The sequence below is a fragment of the Myotis davidii genome, unplaced genomic scaffold, assembly GCF_000327345.1.
Source record: "Myotis davidii unplaced genomic scaffold, ASM32734v1 scaffold523, whole genome shotgun sequence".
NCBI lineage: Eukaryota > Metazoa > Chordata > Mammalia > Chiroptera > Vespertilionidae > Myotis > Myotis davidii.
Genome location: NW_006295054.1, coordinates 2,521,396 through 2,540,934, shown reverse-complemented (window position 1 = coordinate 2,540,934; position 19,539 = coordinate 2,521,396). Strand labels below are relative to the sequence as shown.

Here is a 19,539-nt window from a genome sequence, read left to right as displayed (position 1 = left end):
GAAAGAGCCACCTCTTGAAGTCTGATGCTTTGTGTGTTTCCAGCCCTCACAGCAATCCTATGAGGTAGGCACTATTCCATTTTATAGGGGAGGAAACCAAAGCTCAGGAAGAATGTGTAACTCATCCAAGGTCACACAGCGAGTAAGTGGTAGAGCAGGATGAATTATAAAAGTTATATGACAGTAAAGTTTTACTGCTTTAAAAATGGGTTTAGTGTTTTCCATAAAAAAAAATTACTTCTGTTCTAACACCCTTGTAGTGCTTTGTTTGTCTAATCAATGCCTCTCGCTGTAAAACCAGAGTATTCAAAGGACAGCTTTAAATAACAATAATCACAAACTCCCTGGATTCTGACACCACAATAAATCCTGCTTTAATCATGCATTAAAAACATGTGTCATCTGTTTGATAAGCAGTCCTCTGCTATTGCTTGACCTGACAATGAATTAATAAAGCTGAATATCTGACAACTCTAGGCATATGTATGAAATATTCCCAAGGGATCTACATGTGATTCTCAGCTCCCGCCCTCCTGACAAGAAGATTTGGTTTCTAAAATGGTATATAAGGAGACTGGCTCACACTTAGAAACCTGGAAGTTTTCAAAACTATAAAAACAAAGTGAGTTCAGAGACAGGTTCTGATATGGGCCAAGGCCAGAAGAGGTGACAATCTTGGAAAGAATGGCTAATGGTTGTGTTATCACCTGAGTTTCAAAAGCTCCCTGTGAAGTCCCAAAGTCTGCCCAGTAACCTGCTACATCCCTGCCTGCCCAGTAACCTGCTGACACCTGTCTGCCCAGTAACCCTGCTGCACACCTGTCCGCCCAGTAACCCTGCTGCACACCTGTCCGCCCAGTAACCCTGTTGCACACCTGCCTGCCCAGTAACCCTGCTGCACACCTGTCTGCCCAGGAACCCTGCTGCACACCTGTCTACCCAGTAACCCTGTTGCACACCTGTCTGCCCAGTAACTCTGTTGCACACCTGTCTGCCCAGTAACCCTGCTGCACACCTGTCTGCCCAGTAACCCTGCTGCACACCTGTCTGCCCAGTAACCCTGCTGCACACCTGTCTGCCCAGTAACCCTGCTGCACACCTGTCTGCCCAGTAACCCTGCTGCACACCTGTCTGCCCAGTAACCCTGCTGCACACCTGTCTGCCCAGTAACCCTGCTGCACACCTGTCTGCCTAGTAACCCTGCTGCACAGAAGGCACTCGTGAGTTGAGAACAAAGGTTGCAGCACCCCAGCTCTGGAGCCTGGCTATTTGTAGACATGGACTTGGAGAGCCAGAGGGAGAGGAAAGACAGACTCGATGATCTCTTCTGCCAGCTGCACAAGTCACACCACCATTTTCTTCATTGCATTCCTGGATGTCGCCTAGCCCAAGATTTATTTTCTCCCTCCAGCTGCATGACGCTAATGAAAGGTTTGAAATATTGTAAGCAGCAGGCTATAAGTATGTGGTCTGGAATACTAACGGAGAAAAGAGAGTGTCCCACCACTTACTCATTTTACGATGATAAACCACTTGTAGGAGCCAGTTTATAAGTGCCCTATCAGTAGAAAATGGTTGGCATGGAGTGCAGGAGTTAGAGAGATAAATTCAGCCAGATTTCATCCCCTAAAATCCTGGAAGCTTCTTGACTAAAAGGCATTATTTCAAGTGATTTGTTTATGTGCCAGGAAAAACCTTGAATCTTGTGTCATAAATTAAACCAAGAATTCATGACAAAGAAGGGAGATCTGAAAACTGGGAGAGATATTGTCTCTTCTAACCTGAAAGGGTAGGGAATCTTCAAATGCAGCCTCAAGCCCCTATATCAAGGATGTATAGTCACCCAGAGTTGACCCAGTGAGTACTATGTGAAGGAGTGCCTCTCTTCACACACACACACACACACACACACCACACACACACACACTCAAAATATATGTGAATCAAATTTTGATAAATAGTATATGGTGGTGAAAAGCAGACTCTATAAAGACTTCTCTGCACTTTTCTCCTTGGGAACATTTAGGAGCATCATTTCATCTCTATAAGCCTCTGAATCCTTATATGTCAAGCACTATAACTGTACCTGTGCAATTACATTGTTGTGATTATTGATAATATGTGTCTATGAGGTACTAAGCACAGCGCTGGGCATGTCACACACCCACACTGCTGTAGTGTTCATTCTAGCATAATAGCAGTTTCATTAAAATTCACTTGGAATCTATGATTTAGGATGAACAATGGCAAGTTCTTTAAAACCAGGACTCCTTTTGTAAAGTGAATTTAACTTTTCCTGTTATTTTAAATGTTGATAAGTTATTGTGAGAAGAAATAAGATTTCATGCTGACATTTAATGAGTACTCAATAAGTATTAGCTCTAATTGTTATACCATTATTAGTATTGTTGACATTTTTAACAGTCTCTGATTGATTCAAGTATGCTTGAACTACTTATTAAACCATGTGCAACTCGGAAGTAAAGAAAGCGTCCGTAAGAAGTTATTTGGATTACTTGTAGGGGAAAACAACAGCACTGATATATAATGAAAGAAGCATCTAAAAATGTTATAAGATTAGAATCAAGCCCTAATATTTCTTCACATAACTTACACCTCTTATACACAACCAGGGCCTTCAACATAAAAATATGTAAGCTGGAGAGCTCTCTCTCTGCACTCTGATAACTTCTGGCTTACTCCGTTTTCTCCGTTACCACAAAGTCTCATCTGTAGCTCACTGTTTTAATTATGAATTAAAATAGGCTCCCAGAAACAGCTTCGTTTTCCTCTGCATATTGCAAACATCTTTGGGGTCATTGTTTCCAAGGCCACCACACGGGTCAACACGAAGAGGGTGTTGGGAGTCCCAAGCGGATCTTGGCACCTACAGGCCATCACATATGGTCCTCATGTCTCAGTCCCACCAGTCAGCCTGAGGAAAATAGTCTGTTCCCCGAGCTCCAGAATGTTACTCAAGGATATAAATGTGCACTATGCACTTCCCCTTCTGTTACTCCGGGATGCTAGGGTTAGAACAAGACTTTCAGCTTGTGTATTGGAAACTGAGCCTCAACAGTGCTGCTAATGCTTTTTTTTTTTTTCAGTTTCATTTATAAATTTATCAGCAGTATCTGATCATTGATTTGTATAAACTAATTACCATCAATTTACATTTGTTTCAGTTCACTCCAACTTGGTTAACAAGGAAAATACTGAGCCACGGAACCGTGGCTGAAAGTGGCCTAAATTATAAAATTTCCTCGTTGTCACTGTCAGAGCGACAGGTGAGGTCTTTAAAGGCTATTTTCTCCATAATCAAACCTAGACCCAGATGGTCCTCCCCACAGATATATGTGAATCATTATTTTTCTAATGGCATCCATGGTCATTCACACACCTTAAAGTGCAGACCTCTTAAAGCCGTCCTGGGTGCATTTGGCTTTCTCTTATTTTTCCCATCCATCTTGACGTCATTCTAGCAACTCTGAGACTGAAATTTTCTAAATAGAGAAATCTTTGCAGTAATATCATGTAAAAGGAAAGTTCTAGTAGAGCCCTGACTTTTTAAAAAGTTATATCTTTTCCTCTCCAATTTATAAATTGCATACCATTCATTGGTTTAAAAAACTGCAGAACCTTAATTTCTCCAAATGTGTTATTGATTTCTATTAATCCTACTATCCAGCTCTTGTTGCTATTACATAAAATAATTGACTCTTATCCTCCAAGAATACTTAAAGAATGGTCTAGCCCAACAATTTTCAACCAGGGTGCCACAAGACTTTTTAAAGCATGCAATACCTAACTATTTAGTCAGGGGCACTGACATCTTTTCCTCTACATTGTCAAATAAAAATTGACAACAGCCAACACAACAGCTGTCTAGTGTGAATGAGTCAAAATTATAGCTATTTTTGTCAGATCAGCAAAAAATATATTTTTGGGGTGTGCTGGAGAAATTTAGTAATTAATTTATGTGTGCCATGAGATGCAAAGGTTGAAAATTGCTGGTATAGCCTGTTAATGCCCACATAAATGCATACTTTTTCCTGAAGAATTGTGCACTTTTTAAATGAGGATTATCAAGTGTGGTTTTAAAAAGCCAATACTCACTACCCTGAAGTAATTCATATTTTTCACCAGAGTATTATTCTAATGCCAAGACCTTATTGAACCTGTGCATATTTCACAGTCTTGAGATACTGAGAATGACTCAGATTATGCCCCCTGACACTGAAAATGTAAACGCTGTACTGAATTTAATATTTTAAAGCTTTAAATTGGGATTTGATATGGTAATGAAAACAAGCTTTATGTTATTGGTTCTTGGGTGAGAGAGCCAGTCTGGGACTGCTGGGACTCCTGCTCATCAGTCCTCACTGGAAACAATTCCAGGAAGAAACATAGGAGTTATCGTCACAATTCAGGCACATGAGCAATAGGAATACTGGAGGCAGAAAATGTGCAATTTCATGCTCATTCATTTCACAGAGGATTTACAAATTGACCTGACTGGAGCAGCCACTCCTCCAAAGGCCTGCAGGCATCACCGAGCACCGTTCTCACCACCTCCACAAGGTTGGCCAGAGGCTCCGCCACAGGACCTTTCTTTCTCCCTGTGCAAAGAGTTTTGACCAAATCCTTGAGTTTGCATTTCTTCTGTTAATATATATTTTTATTGATTTCAGAAAGGAAGAGAGAAGGAGAAACAGATGGAAACATCAACGATGAGAGAGAATCATTGATTGGCTGCCTCCTGCACGCCCCACACAGATCAAGTCTGCAACCCAGGCATGTGCCCTGACCGGGAATCAAACTGTGACCTCCTGGTTCATAAGTGGATGCTCAACCGCTGAGCAACACTGGCTGGTCTCCTGGAGGTTTAATTAAATGTAGGCTCTGATTCCATAGGTTTGGGTTGGGGCCTGAGTGTCTGTATTTCTGATGAGCTCCAAGGTGATGCCCATGGGCCACACTTTGAGTTGCAATAACCTAGATAAGGGACCAGGGATGGAGAAAATGGGTTGTAAGACAGGCCTTCAGCAACCTGAGCTGTATAGTTGGCATATTTTAGCTGTAATACTTAATCCCTAGAATGGTTGTGTGGTTGTGATTTATATAATTTTGAGGACGTTCTGTCATTGTGAAGAAACCAGTGTACATGTGTCTTAACAATGAATTTGTGCTCTTTTGGATGTGTGTTTTTTTCATGTTCAAAAGCAAAAGACCAGGTCCCCTTTAAGAATATAAAGCACATCTGTGTCTAGACCAGTGATGGCGAACCTATGACACGCGTGTCAGAGGTGACACGCGAACTCATTTTTTTGGTTGATTTTTCCTTGTTAAATGGCATTTAAATATATAAAATAAATATCGAAATATAAATCTTTGTTTTACTATGGTTGCAAAGATCAAAAAATTTCTATATGTGACACGGCACCAGAGTTAAGTTAGGGTTTTTCAAAATGCTGACACGCCAAGCTCAAAAGGTTCACCATCACTGGTCTAGACCATAAAACTGTAAGAAATCCTGCAACATGAAGAATAGACATCAATGCCATGCAAATGCAAAACAATAACAAAGGAGAGGAAGGACAGTAGACCTTGGAGGAAAGAGACTATAGTGGAGTTGCCTCTACTTGCTGCCACCAAGCTCAGATCATTCTCACTCCCTCTGGTTTAAACCAAGTTGTGTGGACTGCTTTAAACCATTGGGGAAGGAGATGAAATTAATTCCAATGAGATCAATTATAAGCAGCTATCCGTCAGAGCTTCAATATGCCAGTGCCATAGAGCTGAGACTATGTAGGATCCAGAATCCCCTGACTCTAGGAAAGATTGAGGGTGCACTGTTTGTGTGACACTAGAGAAACAGCATTATTTTAACCTGGGGCTAAGAACTTCGTAGGATTAAAGAGGAGTCTTTGATCAAATCTTTTGAGTTTGCATTTCTTTAAATGATGCGGGGGCCCAGTGGTTGAGAGTAGACCTATGTATGAACCAGGAGGTCACGGTTCAATTCCCAGTCAGGACATATGCCCGGGTTGTGGGCTGGATCCCCAGTGTGGGGCATGCAGGAGACAGCCAATCGATTCTCTTTCATCACGAATGTTTCTCTCTCTCCTTCCCTCTCTGAAATCAATAAAAATATATAAAAATTATGCAGGGCACTGAGCTTGTAGTTGTGCATTATTTTAACAAGAAGAGAAAGACATACTTGCATAAATCCTATTAGCACCCTTTGACACTGCCCCTTCAGGAAGCCTTGCTTAAATCAGTGGTTCTCAACCTTCCTAATGCTGCGACCCTCATGTTGTGGTGACCCCCAACCATAAAATTATTTTCGTTGCTACTTCATAACTGTAATTTTGCTACTGTTATGAATCGTAATATAAATATTTGATATGCAGGATGTATTTAGGCGACCCCTGTGAAAGGGTCGTTCGACCGCCAAAGGGGTCTCGACCCACAGGGTGAGAACCGCTGCTTAAATGGTAGTGTGCCATCAAACCCCCAAGGCAGCACACTGAACTGGAGAGCTAGTGTCTGTAAGAAACAGCCAACGTGCAAGAATTTCCTGCTGGGCTGAGATGAAGTGTTCACGGGCCCCCAAGGACTGGAAAGGTCATGGTCCCACACCACACAAAACTTCCATGTTAGCTGAAAATTAAAATGGCCTGTTTCTTCATTTTTTCTGATAGCAAGTTCTGGATCAATTCATTGCCATGAAGCATCCTTTTGCCTCCTACCCCCATCCCCCTCCACACACACACACACCCTGCACCAGCAACCCAAGCCCCTGCTCTGTTCCCCTTCAGCTAATGAAGGACATGTTCTTGCCTCAAACCTTTGGCATAATAAGGACTTCTCCATCACCATTCTACTTAGAGCGTTATTTTCTTTTATCCAACTGATTCTTTGTTTGCACATAGTAGGCACTAACATTTGTGGGATGTAATTGACTTCAAGGGAAGGATTATTTCCTTCACAATGGATTTCATTTGGTTCATTCATGAAAAACAGAGTTTTCTTCAGAGTTTGTAATGATGAGCATGAACGTTGTGGTCTGAGCTGCCTGTCTCCCTGCTGCTAGGAAATGGCCATAATGTTTAATTGCATAAAGTGCCTTTTATTTTTTTCCTAATCAAGAAGTTATGGGATCTGCTGGCTTAGCAGGTGCCTCAATTCTGCATAATTAGTTGCTAGGAATTGTTGAGCCTAGGCTGATTAGTCTCAGCCAAAGGAAATTAAATTTTTTTCCCGTCAACAAAGCCCCGAACACAGCTAGAGAGTCTTGAAACCACAGTCATATCCGGTTCATCTGCCCAGACCCTGGGGATGGGAGAGGCAAGACGTGGGATATAAGAACCAGCCTCACTACGCGTGGGAGCGATTTGATGCCAGGCAGCATTCGAGGTTATGACATGCAGGGACCTGAGTCTCTTCCACAGGATGTGGTTCGGCTCCGACAGGGCTTTGTTGTGATGCAGAATGAAGCATTGCTCTCTAGGTGCCTGCTGTTTGCTTCCCAAGTTTATACACCAGCCTCACTTGGAAAATGGAATCAAAACAAATGATCTGTGTTTGCCCCTCCTGTGTTTGGCACGTGTGGAAATTGGCCGAAATGGATGGAATGTCAGGGACAGATGTCTCCCCACCCCCATCGTTTCACTCTGTTTTAAGTATATGCTTAGCTCAGCCCTCTCTGTGCCTCTGTCATGGTGTTGACTTTTCACTTAATGGAGGGGATTTTTTCTGGCCTCATGGGATGACATTGTAAAGGGGATCAATGCTTTTCCTTGTTGTGACCAATATGCAACCCTTTGGACAGTGGTTGGCCATCATGTGTGACAGTGATTATCTATCTGCTAAGATGTCATTAGAAAAGGCTGACAGTTCTGAGTCTCTGAGATGCACACAATGATTACTTGCAACATTCACTTCATTGAGCACTAGCTCTCCAACTGCATGTCTGCTTTGCTCTCATAGTGAATGTCAGTAAGGACCCCTGTTAATATGATCCACCATCAAAGTCAAGGCTGGAAGTCTGGTATGGAAATCAGAATTATTTTCTTTAAAGGCATTATTTTAAAGATTGTTCAATAAATCCTTCTGTAGTCTAAATGAAAATTAAAGGAAATATTTTAATATCCATTTTATAAAGAGTCACAGATTGTTATGCCATAGGTCAGTACTCAATAGCTATTGGGTGATGCTGTGACTTTAAATGGAATAGGCTATAAAACTAGGGGGGAAATCGGAGGGAGAAAGGAAGAGGGAGGAAAGCTCATAGCGAATATTTGACTTCCTTCAGATTGCTTATCCTATATAATAAAAACCTAATATGCAAATTGACCAAACAGCAGAACAACCATCGAACGACCGATCGCTATGATGCGCACTGACCACCAGGGGGCAGACGCTCGTCGCCGGAGCTGCCCCTAGCCTGCAGGCCCCAGTTCAGCCAAGGCAGGTGCCAACAGGGGCCCCCTGTCCCCAGTCACCCTGCCGGTTGCCCCACAGATGGAGGTGACCAGAGGCAGTGGGGGGCAGGGCTGGCAAGCGGCCCTCATCCCCAGCCAGACCTAGGGTCTCTATCCATGCACAAATTTTGTGCACCGGCCTCTAGTTTATAATAAATGCTTTAGTTTGAAAAGTTGAATATAATTCATTCATCTATCAGCACACATTTGATGAATGCATACTATGGGTTGGGTACCATTTTAGAGATCTTATCTACTAATTGATTCCTTTCTTTGTTATTTGGCTAATATTTTAACTCATGTAATTTGGATGGAACCTGAAAGTCTAGTTCAGTGGTTGGCAAACTGCAGCTCGGCAAACCGCAGCTCGCGAGCCACATGCGGCTCTTTGGCCCCTTGACTGTGGCTCTTCCACAAAATACTGGCTCTTCCACAAAATACTGACTTCTACTCATGGGCCACAAAGTTTCAATCGCACTGTACGTGTGCGCCCAACAAGTGGTATTTTGTGGAAGAGCCACAGTCAAGGGGCCAAGGAGCCGCATGTGGCTTGCGAGCTGCGGTTTGCCGACCACGGGTCTAGTTAGTGTCTCCCTGATAAAGGAGAAGTATTAACACAGATTTTATAATTCACTGAACCTTTGAGGCCCTTACTAAGGAACATGAATTGTATTAGAATTTATTTAAAAATTTTGTCTGCAAAAACAAATGGAAAGTATAAATTGGTTTTGTAGAACAATTTATATGTACTTCACTTTAGACAAATATTTGGAGGAGATGGAAATGAAGTTTATATACACACATGTATATATATTCACGCATAGGCTTCTCCATAAGGATTAACTTACATCATGCAAGATCTCTGCTGGAGGGTTGTGTCTATTCACTTACCTGTGTGATACAGAAATGTGTACCTGATCACCTATCAAATCTCATTGTCCACCCAAGAGGAAATAGCATGGGAACAAAAATAAAAGAAATGCATTCTAGGAGCATTCTAGATATGTCCTTCTATAAATGTATCACTCTGGGCCTCAAGTTCAACTATAAAGTGAAAGAGTGGTCTAGAGCATCCCTTATATCATGAAATTCTAGTGATTATATCTATACATCTCCACTAGGGGCCGCATGAAAAACCCTGACAGTAGATTCCATAGCTCTCCATGACTTGGTGGATTAAAACTATACTCCAGACATGCTTGTGCTTTAGTATCCTATTATGGGGCTATCTGTGACTGAAACATTCAGTGTCTTCCATCCATTACTGTTGTCAATGTTTGAATCAAGAGTTGATGTTGAGCAAATTACATCATGGGAGTTGATGTGTTCATTCTGTAATGGGTTGCTTTTTTTATGAAAGTCCATAGTGTCTTTTGGTGATTTAAAATAAAGATACGTTCTTAGAAAATTTTTCTTTAAAAATAAGTGCTGCCGAAACCGGTTTGGCTCAGTGGATAGAGCATCGGCCTGCGGACTGAAGGGTCCCAGGTTCGATTCCGGTCAAGGGCATGTACCTGGGTTGCGGGCACATCCCCAGTGGGGGGCATGCAGGAGGCAGCTGATCGATGTTTCTCTCTCATCAATGTTTCTGGCTCTCTATCTCTCCCCCTTCCTCTCTGTAAAAAATCAATGAAATATATTTTTTAAAAAAGTGCTAAATGGTGCTCTGTTGCTATGCTGTCCTTTTACTCTCATGATAAATGTTGCCAAGATTCTCCTCACTTCCATTAGGAATTATTACTGCTTTCGTCCAGATTGACTTTGGCAAGTTACGTTTAGACAATATGGAACTTATTTCAGTCAGATCCTTTGACCAGTACAACTTTTGGCTTCTAGATAATTGTCTACTTCCATCTATCTCAGTAAGGACACTGAATCCTGAGAATGAGGGCGGGAGCTGGGGAATGCATATGTAGAAGCTGGTCAGGTAGCCATCTATAATTCAGTTTCAACCTTTTAAGGATGTGCATAACTAAACTATCTCAGCTCTACTTTCAAATTCACTATAAATAAGAAACCAATTTAACAGGGTTGACTACTTCTGGAATGCAAACTGGGTAAACTTCTAAAGAAATGGCTCCTTAAAATATAGAGTATCAAGTGCAAAAAAAATCAGCATCTCCTGTGCAAATCTCTGACTTCCCTTTAAGATATCCAACACTGGATTCAACCAAGGTTTTAATTGGCTGGACTTTTGACAAGTTGAAAACTGAAGAAAACGTTTAAGCTTCTGAGATGCTGTGCCTATGGTAAAACTGGTTGTTATGATCTATATCCTCTGGTTCATTGCGCTGTACCCATAAATACACTGTTTCAAAGTTTTTGGATAATAAAAGAAAATGTATTTTTAATTGGCTTTATTAAGAGTTAATATTTTAACATATAGAAAATTTGTTAGTAGATGCTATATATATATGTAAAGCACATTGCCTGGTTATTAAATCAACACTGTGAGAAAAACACTCAAATATTCAGGTGGGAACGGTGGGGGAAATGGAGACTTTTGTACTGTGATGCTTACCTTTTGTGGTTTGTGATTATACTCAAAAATATTGTGCTAAGTGAAATAAGCCAATCTGAAAAGAGAGATGTCACATGATCTCATTTATTTGTGGGATCTAATGAACAAAATGAGTTGACCAACAAAATAAGACCGGAAGCATGGAGGCATGGAACAGACTAACATACCTCGATGTAGGGTTGGTAGGACGAGAAGAAATAAACCAAAGAACTTATATACTTATTGGATGCCCAATGCATGAAATTCATGCCAAAGTAGATATGCATAGCCCATGGACACAGGCAATAGAGTAGAGAAGATCTGGGAGAAGGGGAGTAAAGGGGGAGGAATGGGAGATACCTGTAATACTATCAACAATAAAAAAAATACATTTTTTAAACATTGCATTTGCAAAGTAAACAGTCAGAGACCTGGGATACTGCTTCATAAGCAAAAGGAATGCTGCTGATTGTATTGGTGTCTGAAAGTTGGTAGTTTATGGTTGGGAGAATATAAAGAATTGTGTGACAAATGGAATATAAACATGAAGCAGTGTGACTTCATTTTTTAAGTTAATTGCAGCTTACAGCAGTGTTCATCGTTCCTTTTTGTCATTCCTTATAAAGACCTTGTTACTTTTATGAAGAAATCATGAATCATTTCAACCAGAAGTACGTTCCAGAGAGAAATCGAGTTCCTCAATTTTAAAACACAAACCACTTAGTTGGGAGAATTAATGTTTTCATATGACAAAGCCTTGTTGCTGAATTAAATCCTTGTTACATTTAGTAGTTTGCCAAGTGCAATATCGTTCTTTTTAATCCATTAATGATTTCCTATTATAACTACATCAAACCATCCGTACGGTGTGTCCAGAAGTAACATTTGGGTCATCTAGTTTGCCTAGATTTACTCGCTAAGTACTTTACATTATGTTTACTCAGGCCATATACATGCTAATCTTTACTCAGACATCTCTTCTACTTTATACAAATGTCTGCATGCAAACGAAGAAGAAATCTTCCTTTCTGTTTTAACCGTAATATTTGCCATCCTAGATCATTACTCCTATATTCCAAGCCAGATTAACTTCTGTTCTAGATTTAACAAAATCATTTTACTCAGAATCTGATGAATCCGTCACCACTTAAGATCTGGTCATCTCTTCAGCTTCTTGCCTAACTCTCACAGATACACTGAGCTTCTGTCTTTTCAGTTGCTTTTTTATGGTTCTTCAGATTATTTCCATCTCTTTCTAAAAGAAGGCCAATCAGCTCATTGCTGTATACCTGTTCTTTTGCCAAACCATCATTCCTTTCCTGTTCTCAACCTCCCTTCTCTGGTCTCACTCTGAATGCCCCTCTTCCCTCCTTTTGGCGCTGGCTGCCACTTCACACGCTGAGGAACCCACTAATTCTGTGTGTCTTTATTTCCCTGCAGTACTAATGATCTGTCATCTGCTTATCGGAAATATAACATTTCTTCTCATTTCCTTTGTCCTTCTACCTGATTATTCTTAGTGCCCATCGAGCCATTTAATTCTTTCTTTGTCTTCCTGTTACTGATATTCACTGATACTTATTTATCAATGAATGAAGCTGACAGGCAAATAATTTGCATACTCTATTTGCATACTTCTTACTATTTGATGTCTTCGTGTGCACTCTAGTTCAATCCTGACAATCCTAAGAGGTGGGTGAGAAATATATCCCTCTTTTAGAGGAGAGGAAACCCATGCCCAGAGCATTTTAAATAATTGGCCCCACCACTATGCCAAGGTTAGGACCAAGGTCTACCGATTCTTTGTGCTGTACCATGCCATATCTCCTCTCTCTGGCAGAAGGACTGCAATCCACTAAGAGTCTTCACTGCATTAGAAACTGGATGGAAATTAACCAAACCCTTCATTGTACCTTTGCAGATGAGAGTCCCTACACTAAATCCGCCAGCCAGACAAAGCCGCCTGATGGAGCATTGGCTGTGAGGAGACAGAGCATCCCAGGTTAGACCAGATTGTTGGATTTTTCAGCTGTTTGACATTTGAACCCTGCTATTTGGTGATGCCAAATAATCCCACCGTCGTAATAAACATGATGCTGTTCCATAGGGCATAGACTGCATTCTATACAACGTGTTCACACAATATTCATGAAAGCTAGACTTTGGAAAAGCTTGCAAACTTGTGAGAATTCATTTTGTGTGCAAATTCTCTGTGAAATGACCTGAAGTTATATCAGCTCACGTTCATTTTCCTGCTCTCACCTCTGTTTTCAGGAGATGACTTTCACAGAAGCATCTATTTCTTTACTGAGATTTAACCAGCAGAACAAAGAGGCTCAAAATCACTGTAGCCGATTGTGTATGTGCTGAATAAAAATCATTCCTTTCTTCTTAGCTCTTTGAACTTGAACTTACTTCCACTGGACAACTCCTGGAAAATTCTGGAATTTCCTTTCCTTAGGAAGCTGTGATGAGGATTCTTATAATATTTAAGTGACACCTGTTTTTTCAACAAAAACATTTTGAGCTATCTTTAAATGTCTTTACCCCCGAACTTCAATATTTTAAAGCTTTGACTTTGATAATAACATATCTTCTTAAAGTTAAAGGTGGAAGGGTATTCAAAATATTATTAAAACTTCATCTGAACTAGGTAATTTATGGAAAACCTCTATGGAGGCAACTGTACTTAAGGGAAGGGTTAAAAGCACTAATACATTAGACATTTATGAAAAATAATGTCTTTATATATTTAATACAAGGAAATTGAGTACAGCTAAACCTTCACTACAGGATTTTATGTAGTAGATTTAGCAGTTCAGGAGAAACAAGGCAGTGTCCTCAACAGTAAATTGAATGGTTTTGCCTGTCAGTGAAAAGGGGAATCTTTCATTTGAATAAAGAGTAAGATGAGTTTCGTTCTGAGCAGCCCTGTTCGTGATTATTATTTATTTGTATAAGAACTACATGTAGTCATGTTTGTTCTCATTCTGAAGGCTTAGGTTCATTATGAAAGTACATGGCTTATAAAAAAGGGGCATGTTGTGAATATGTTATGTACCCTTGTCTGTGTGCTTTAAAGATGCTAAAGTAATTTGAATTCAGTAATTAGATGGCATCCTGCGGGCCTAAGACTTCTTCGGTTCCATCCTAGAAAACGTCCGTCTTTGTGCTGGTCACATTTCGAAAAACTATTGTAGCTAGCTGTGGGCTGTGTTCTCTGTTTTCTCCTTGTCAGCATCAAGGAAGTACAAGGTTTGAAGTTCAAGAATGCTAGCTACCCATCAATTCCTTCTTGTCTTCTCTACAGTAGCTGGCACTCCTCTGTGGGGAAGAGTGAAGAGAATTACCACTGTCCTTACCACATTGTATGACACAAAACAAAAGCGCCGACTGTCATCATGTTTTCCTTTCATGGGTTCTCTAACGGTGTGTCCTAAATTATAACACATGTCTGAGGGCCAGGCTTTGCCTTAAAGTCACTGAGTAATTTTAAAAATTACATGTTATGGTTGGGAGAATATACAGAAGTCGTTCATCGTAATCCTTGGTTCATAGGGTTCATCACACTTTAGTGATTCTTCACTGTGTAATTTTTCCTTTTGTTCCTCCTTATAACAGTATAAAAGTCACTGCAATCATGAGCCTGTTTTGTAGGCTTCTTGGGTTATTTTCCTGGGGTTTTAAATAGGCACAAACACCTTTTGCCCACCTCTCAGAAGACAGTGGTCAAAGGGCCAAAGGGCAAAATCTTAGTTGTTTAGAACAGTCCAAGAAAAAAGCCCCACCAGCCACAGGGCTAAGGAAACAAAGTGGTTAGGAGCTGATTATTACTCTTTTCGTTTGGCCTACGTAATCTTTTTTAAAATTCTGAATGAATAGCCAATATTTAAAATTTGGGAGATATTATATTAAAAACTAGGGATTTCTGATTTTTCTTTTTTCAAAAAAGAAAAGAAATGTATCAAGCCTAGGGGAATGTGGGCCCAGATTTGTCACATTTTTACTAGATCTTCTCTATGTATTTCTACCCACCTCTACTCCCCTTTCCCTCTGGTGCTATTACTATTACTATATCACTATTCTCTTGAGAAAATCAGGGAACTTCTTGGATGCTTCCTAACTGACTTCTGATACATGGAATTCTGAAACCTTACTGTCATTTTAAAATTATCTATTCTTGCCCTGGCTGGTGTGGCTCAGTTAGTGTGGCTCAGAAGTTGCCGGTTCAATTCCATGTCAGGGCACGTGCCCAGGTTGCAGGCTCAGTCCCCAAGAGGCAGCTAATTGATGTTTCACTTTCTCTAAAAAAAAATAAAATCAATAAAAAACTACTCTTTTTCTGACAAAAAGAAGTCTTCCCTGACCTTTGGCCAAAAAGTCACTTAAAACGAAGAGATCTTAACCCATCACCTACCATGTCTCCCTTTACCCTTACTAAGTCCACAAGAGAGAAATGGAAAGGCCAGGGAAAGCACAATCTTTATTACTTGCTGGAGCTTCAGCTGAAAAATCCCAGAGTGTTCTGATGAACTAAGTTGGACCACATGGGGCTATAAGAGCAAAATGCACGCTTACAGCCTTTGATTCTCTCTCCTGTGCTCATGTCCCATCTTACTTCCCTCAAAGATAGTATTACTACCCCGGGAGCAAGGAAAAATGTGTCTAGAGAAAAGTGCACCGATGAAGTGAAAGAAGGCAGAAAGGAGAGCTCAGCTCACCTATCAGCCCCCGAATCTCCCCAGTGCAGAGGCACCTCAGCACAGAGGCAGCCCCGCCGCCGTTACCCTTCCCTGTGACTGGGGAGTAAGCAAACACAAGGAGCTGAAACCTCAAAGGATCTATGGCTTTTCCTCACAGCTCCCCACAGCTCCACTCCCAGGGATCCAAGGATGGTGATTGGATTTGACCACTGACCACTTTTTCTGGTGGAAGGGGGTGGGGAAGTGGAGGGTAGTGGAAGGATTTTAAGCTTCTCTGTCCAAGTTTTATGAAAGCGTAGGCTGTTCTTTGAAACTTATGTAGACCTACAAATGTAGTCCTGCTACTCCTGGAGTAAATATTTATTCACATGTAATACATAAGATTTCTTAACATGGGCTCTACATTTTCCATAACATAATAAACAGTACCATTTCATAATTCTGTCCCAAAAAGGTAACCTTGAATACTAATAGAAATATAATTTGCTTTTCATTCATATCAAAATTCACTACCCTTGTTTAAACTCAAAATTACTACAACAATTATTTTATAATCACAAGTCAAATATGTGCCTACATTGAATGATAATTCTAAGTATAAATCCCTCATCACCCTCTTTTGCTCTTCTCAAAAAAGAAAATGGATTAAACATCCCTTAGGAGCAAAGTACATTTGCTTTGGATAAAGGAGAAATGCATTATTCATGTTATTTGGAAACTCGTCATTTTAATCATGCCTCTTATGGCATAAAGTGTGTAAAAAAATATTTTTACTCTTTCCTAAGTTGTTGTAAAATTTTTAATAATGAGGGTATTTTAAAAAATGTCGAGTGTCCCTAAAACAAGTTTAAATTTAGATAAAAGACAACATCTGGTAAAAAAAAAAAATAATTAAGGATGCCTATTTTCAATCTCATTTCTACCCTTTTTTTTTTTCAAAGAGAAGATGAATTTCAAGTATGGAGATATTTTTAACTCACAGATTCTACCACACATCTATGTTTATTAAAAATAATGTATTGATTTTATTCTTTTATATTTGACATATTACTGGTGTACTGAAGTTTGACCACTTGAGTGGTTTGTCCAAATTATTAGAGGAAATTCGTACAGATTCTTGACAGATTTTGCAAGTATTTTTGGCTTTACCCACTTAGAGCTGAGGCATTTAATCATGTCTCTCTAGTGCCAGTGAAGGGAAAACAGGATACTACATAGACCTCAAAAACTGGAGTTTATGTATTATTTATTTGATTTGCTTCACCTTTCCAGGTCGGACAGCTTTTTTTCTTATGCTGGTCTTCCAAAGAATTCTGGGCAATTCACAAGGGCAGGATAGTGTCCAACACTCACCTCTATTGCATTTCCTTTTTTGTTTTAATTCTCACCCGAGAGCATGCTTACAGAGTGGAAGAGGGCCAGAGAGAAATGTTCATTATTATAGCAGGTATATAGTGTGACATTTGCCCTAATATTTAGAGTTATAGCACTCTTCAGGTGTATGAAGGACAGTTACTCTAGTTTTCTGGCCTGGTTCTGCTTCTTCTGTTTAGTTTCACCATTGAGCTCCTCCAAAAAATGGGTGAATGTCATGAATAGGAAACCAAAATCAGTTGAATGAAGCAAGTGTGAAATGTCATGCAAATAATAGTGCTGCACAATGCATATGTATATCAAATCATCACACTGTGCACTCTAAATATTCAAGTACACCTAGTAAAGCTAGAATAAAATAAGAGGTGAAGGGCCATTGCATTTGCAATGTGCTCTCAGGTGATTTAGAAAAAAACTAAGTGTCCCTCTGGGTGTATGAAGGAATGCATTATAGTGTTCCTGCAACTAATACATTTTTACAATTATTTCAAAATAAATTAAAAAAAAAAAAAACATGGAGCTGCAGATGCTGCCCAAAGTTGTCAAGTGAGGGAATGACCCACGTGGGAACATGCCAAGGGACAAGGACTGTCCCTGCATCCTCAAAAGCACCCAGTGGACCAAGGTGAGGACATCAGGGACCTAAGGCTCAGAGTGTGCCTCACCAGAGCCCTCAGAGTCAGCATTAAAAGCCCAAAACAGTGATGTTTACATATGTTGAAATTACTGAATATTTAAGAAATTAGCAACACTGTATTACTTCTTTAGAGAGAAGTTTCTAAGATCATAGATTGAGACTCTTGGTAGCACTGCAAATATGTGTGAGATTCTGCTCACACCCCTGTTCGTTTATTGATTTGTGTCTTCCATAGTCCTTGTCACTACCTGAAATTAACTGGCATTTGTTTCTCATTTCCTTACTAAAATGCTAGCTCTCTGAGAACGGGCGCTTTATGTCTCATTTACTATCGTGTCTGTGCATAGGACAGTGCTTATCCAGTGGTAGGTGTTGTCACCACCTGTGGATTGAATGCGCAGGCGGAGAGCAGCGAGCAGGTTTTCTCTGTGCAGACTTTGTTACCTTATGACTAGTACACTTTCCTACCAAAACGTGCAACACTTTTTGTGACTCATATGCTGTGCACGTTAGCCTTGAGGCTGCACAAAATACGACATTTCTAAGGAAATCGTTGGCTGCCCACTGCTAATGAGTGAGATATAGGTCAGCTAGAAGCTAGAGAATATTAAAGGCCAGAGGTCTCCCCACAGCTTCATCTGTTTCTGTTTGAGCAGAAAATGTCTGCAGGCCTGGAACACCTTAAGAGAAAGGTTGAGCACCATTTAACAATAAAATTGACAAGATCAGAATGATTAATTCAAGTGTTCAGCTACCGAAAAGGCTAAAAATTTGCGAAAATAGCCAGAGTCTATAAATAGAGTGATGCAAAGCAGAACTTATTACTTATTATGGCAGGTACACACTCAGGATTTCTCCCTGAGAACTGATCCACTTTGCTCTGCGGCTGCTTGTACATACTGAGTTCCCCAGTAGCACTGGGCAAGGTGGGCAGCTTGATTTGTGCAGGGCTGTGGCTTCATTAGTGACTCAGAGAAATGAGTCTATTATGTTTGAACTTTGCTCATGCCTTAGTAAACATGGGTGAAATAGAATGAACCAATACATGTGCAGCAAATGATTTTTAAACACTAATTCTTCCAGCATGCAACTTAGGGGGGGATTCTTTATAGTGAATTAGTACTGTGCCTTGATACTGCCTGTGCCCCCTATGTTATAGGAGTAGTGGCCTTTGGTCAGTGTTATTCTGAGGGTACACACAATATCCAGACTGAGTAACACGGGCGATGGCCAGCACAGTCTCCCCGGGTCTAAAGAGAATCTTACAAAGAGGCTCAACAACATATGCAGAAGAGCTACAAGAAGAAAGTCTTCTTTCTCTATTACTCTGCATTGAAGAAAAACTAATTCTCTCACTCTATGGGTTAGGGAGACCTTCAACCCAGGGAGCTTTAATGAAGTGACCTTAGAAAATTGGCTTGGGTACAGGTTGTATTTATTGGCATTGGGGAAAGTAAAGAATTGTCTTACACAGTTTTCTGTGAGGCCATTAATACTTCTTTCTTACCCATTGGGCTTACATGATTTAGAACAGCTTCCCAAATTTCTGTCATTCACAGGTCAAATCCATAATGTTTGTTATATATCTGTGTTCCACCTGTATTATGATTAATATTTTAGGTACATTTAAATTAGTTCACTTGTTTACTTAGCTTTTTTAAAAAAAATTAAATCTTCATTGTTCAGATTACTGAAGTTATTCCTCTCCCCCCCTCCCATAGCTCCCCTCCACCCGGTTCCCACCCCACCCTCTGCATTTACCCCTGCCACCCCCTGTTCCCATCCATAGGTGTACACTTTTTGTCCAGTCTCCTCCCACACCCCTCACACCCCTCCTTG

The 19,539-nt window shown here is 40.4% G+C and overlaps 1 protein-coding gene across 7 annotated transcripts in view; it reads left to right on the top strand.

Annotated features, from left to right (window-relative positions):
- GRIP1 (glutamate receptor interacting protein 1) overlaps positions 1 to 19,539 on the top strand; it is a 441,012-nt gene that overhangs the window by 225,109 nt on the left and 196,364 nt on the right. For all 7 annotated transcript variants that reach the window (XM_006769627.2, XM_015567756.1, XM_006769628.2 and 4 more), the window contains exon 2: positions 12,908 to 12,988. In XM_006769627.2, coding sequence (XP_006769690.1) covers positions 12,908 to 12,988 — 81 coding nt within the window. The remainder of the gene's footprint in view (positions 1 to 12,907; positions 12,989 to 19,539) is intronic.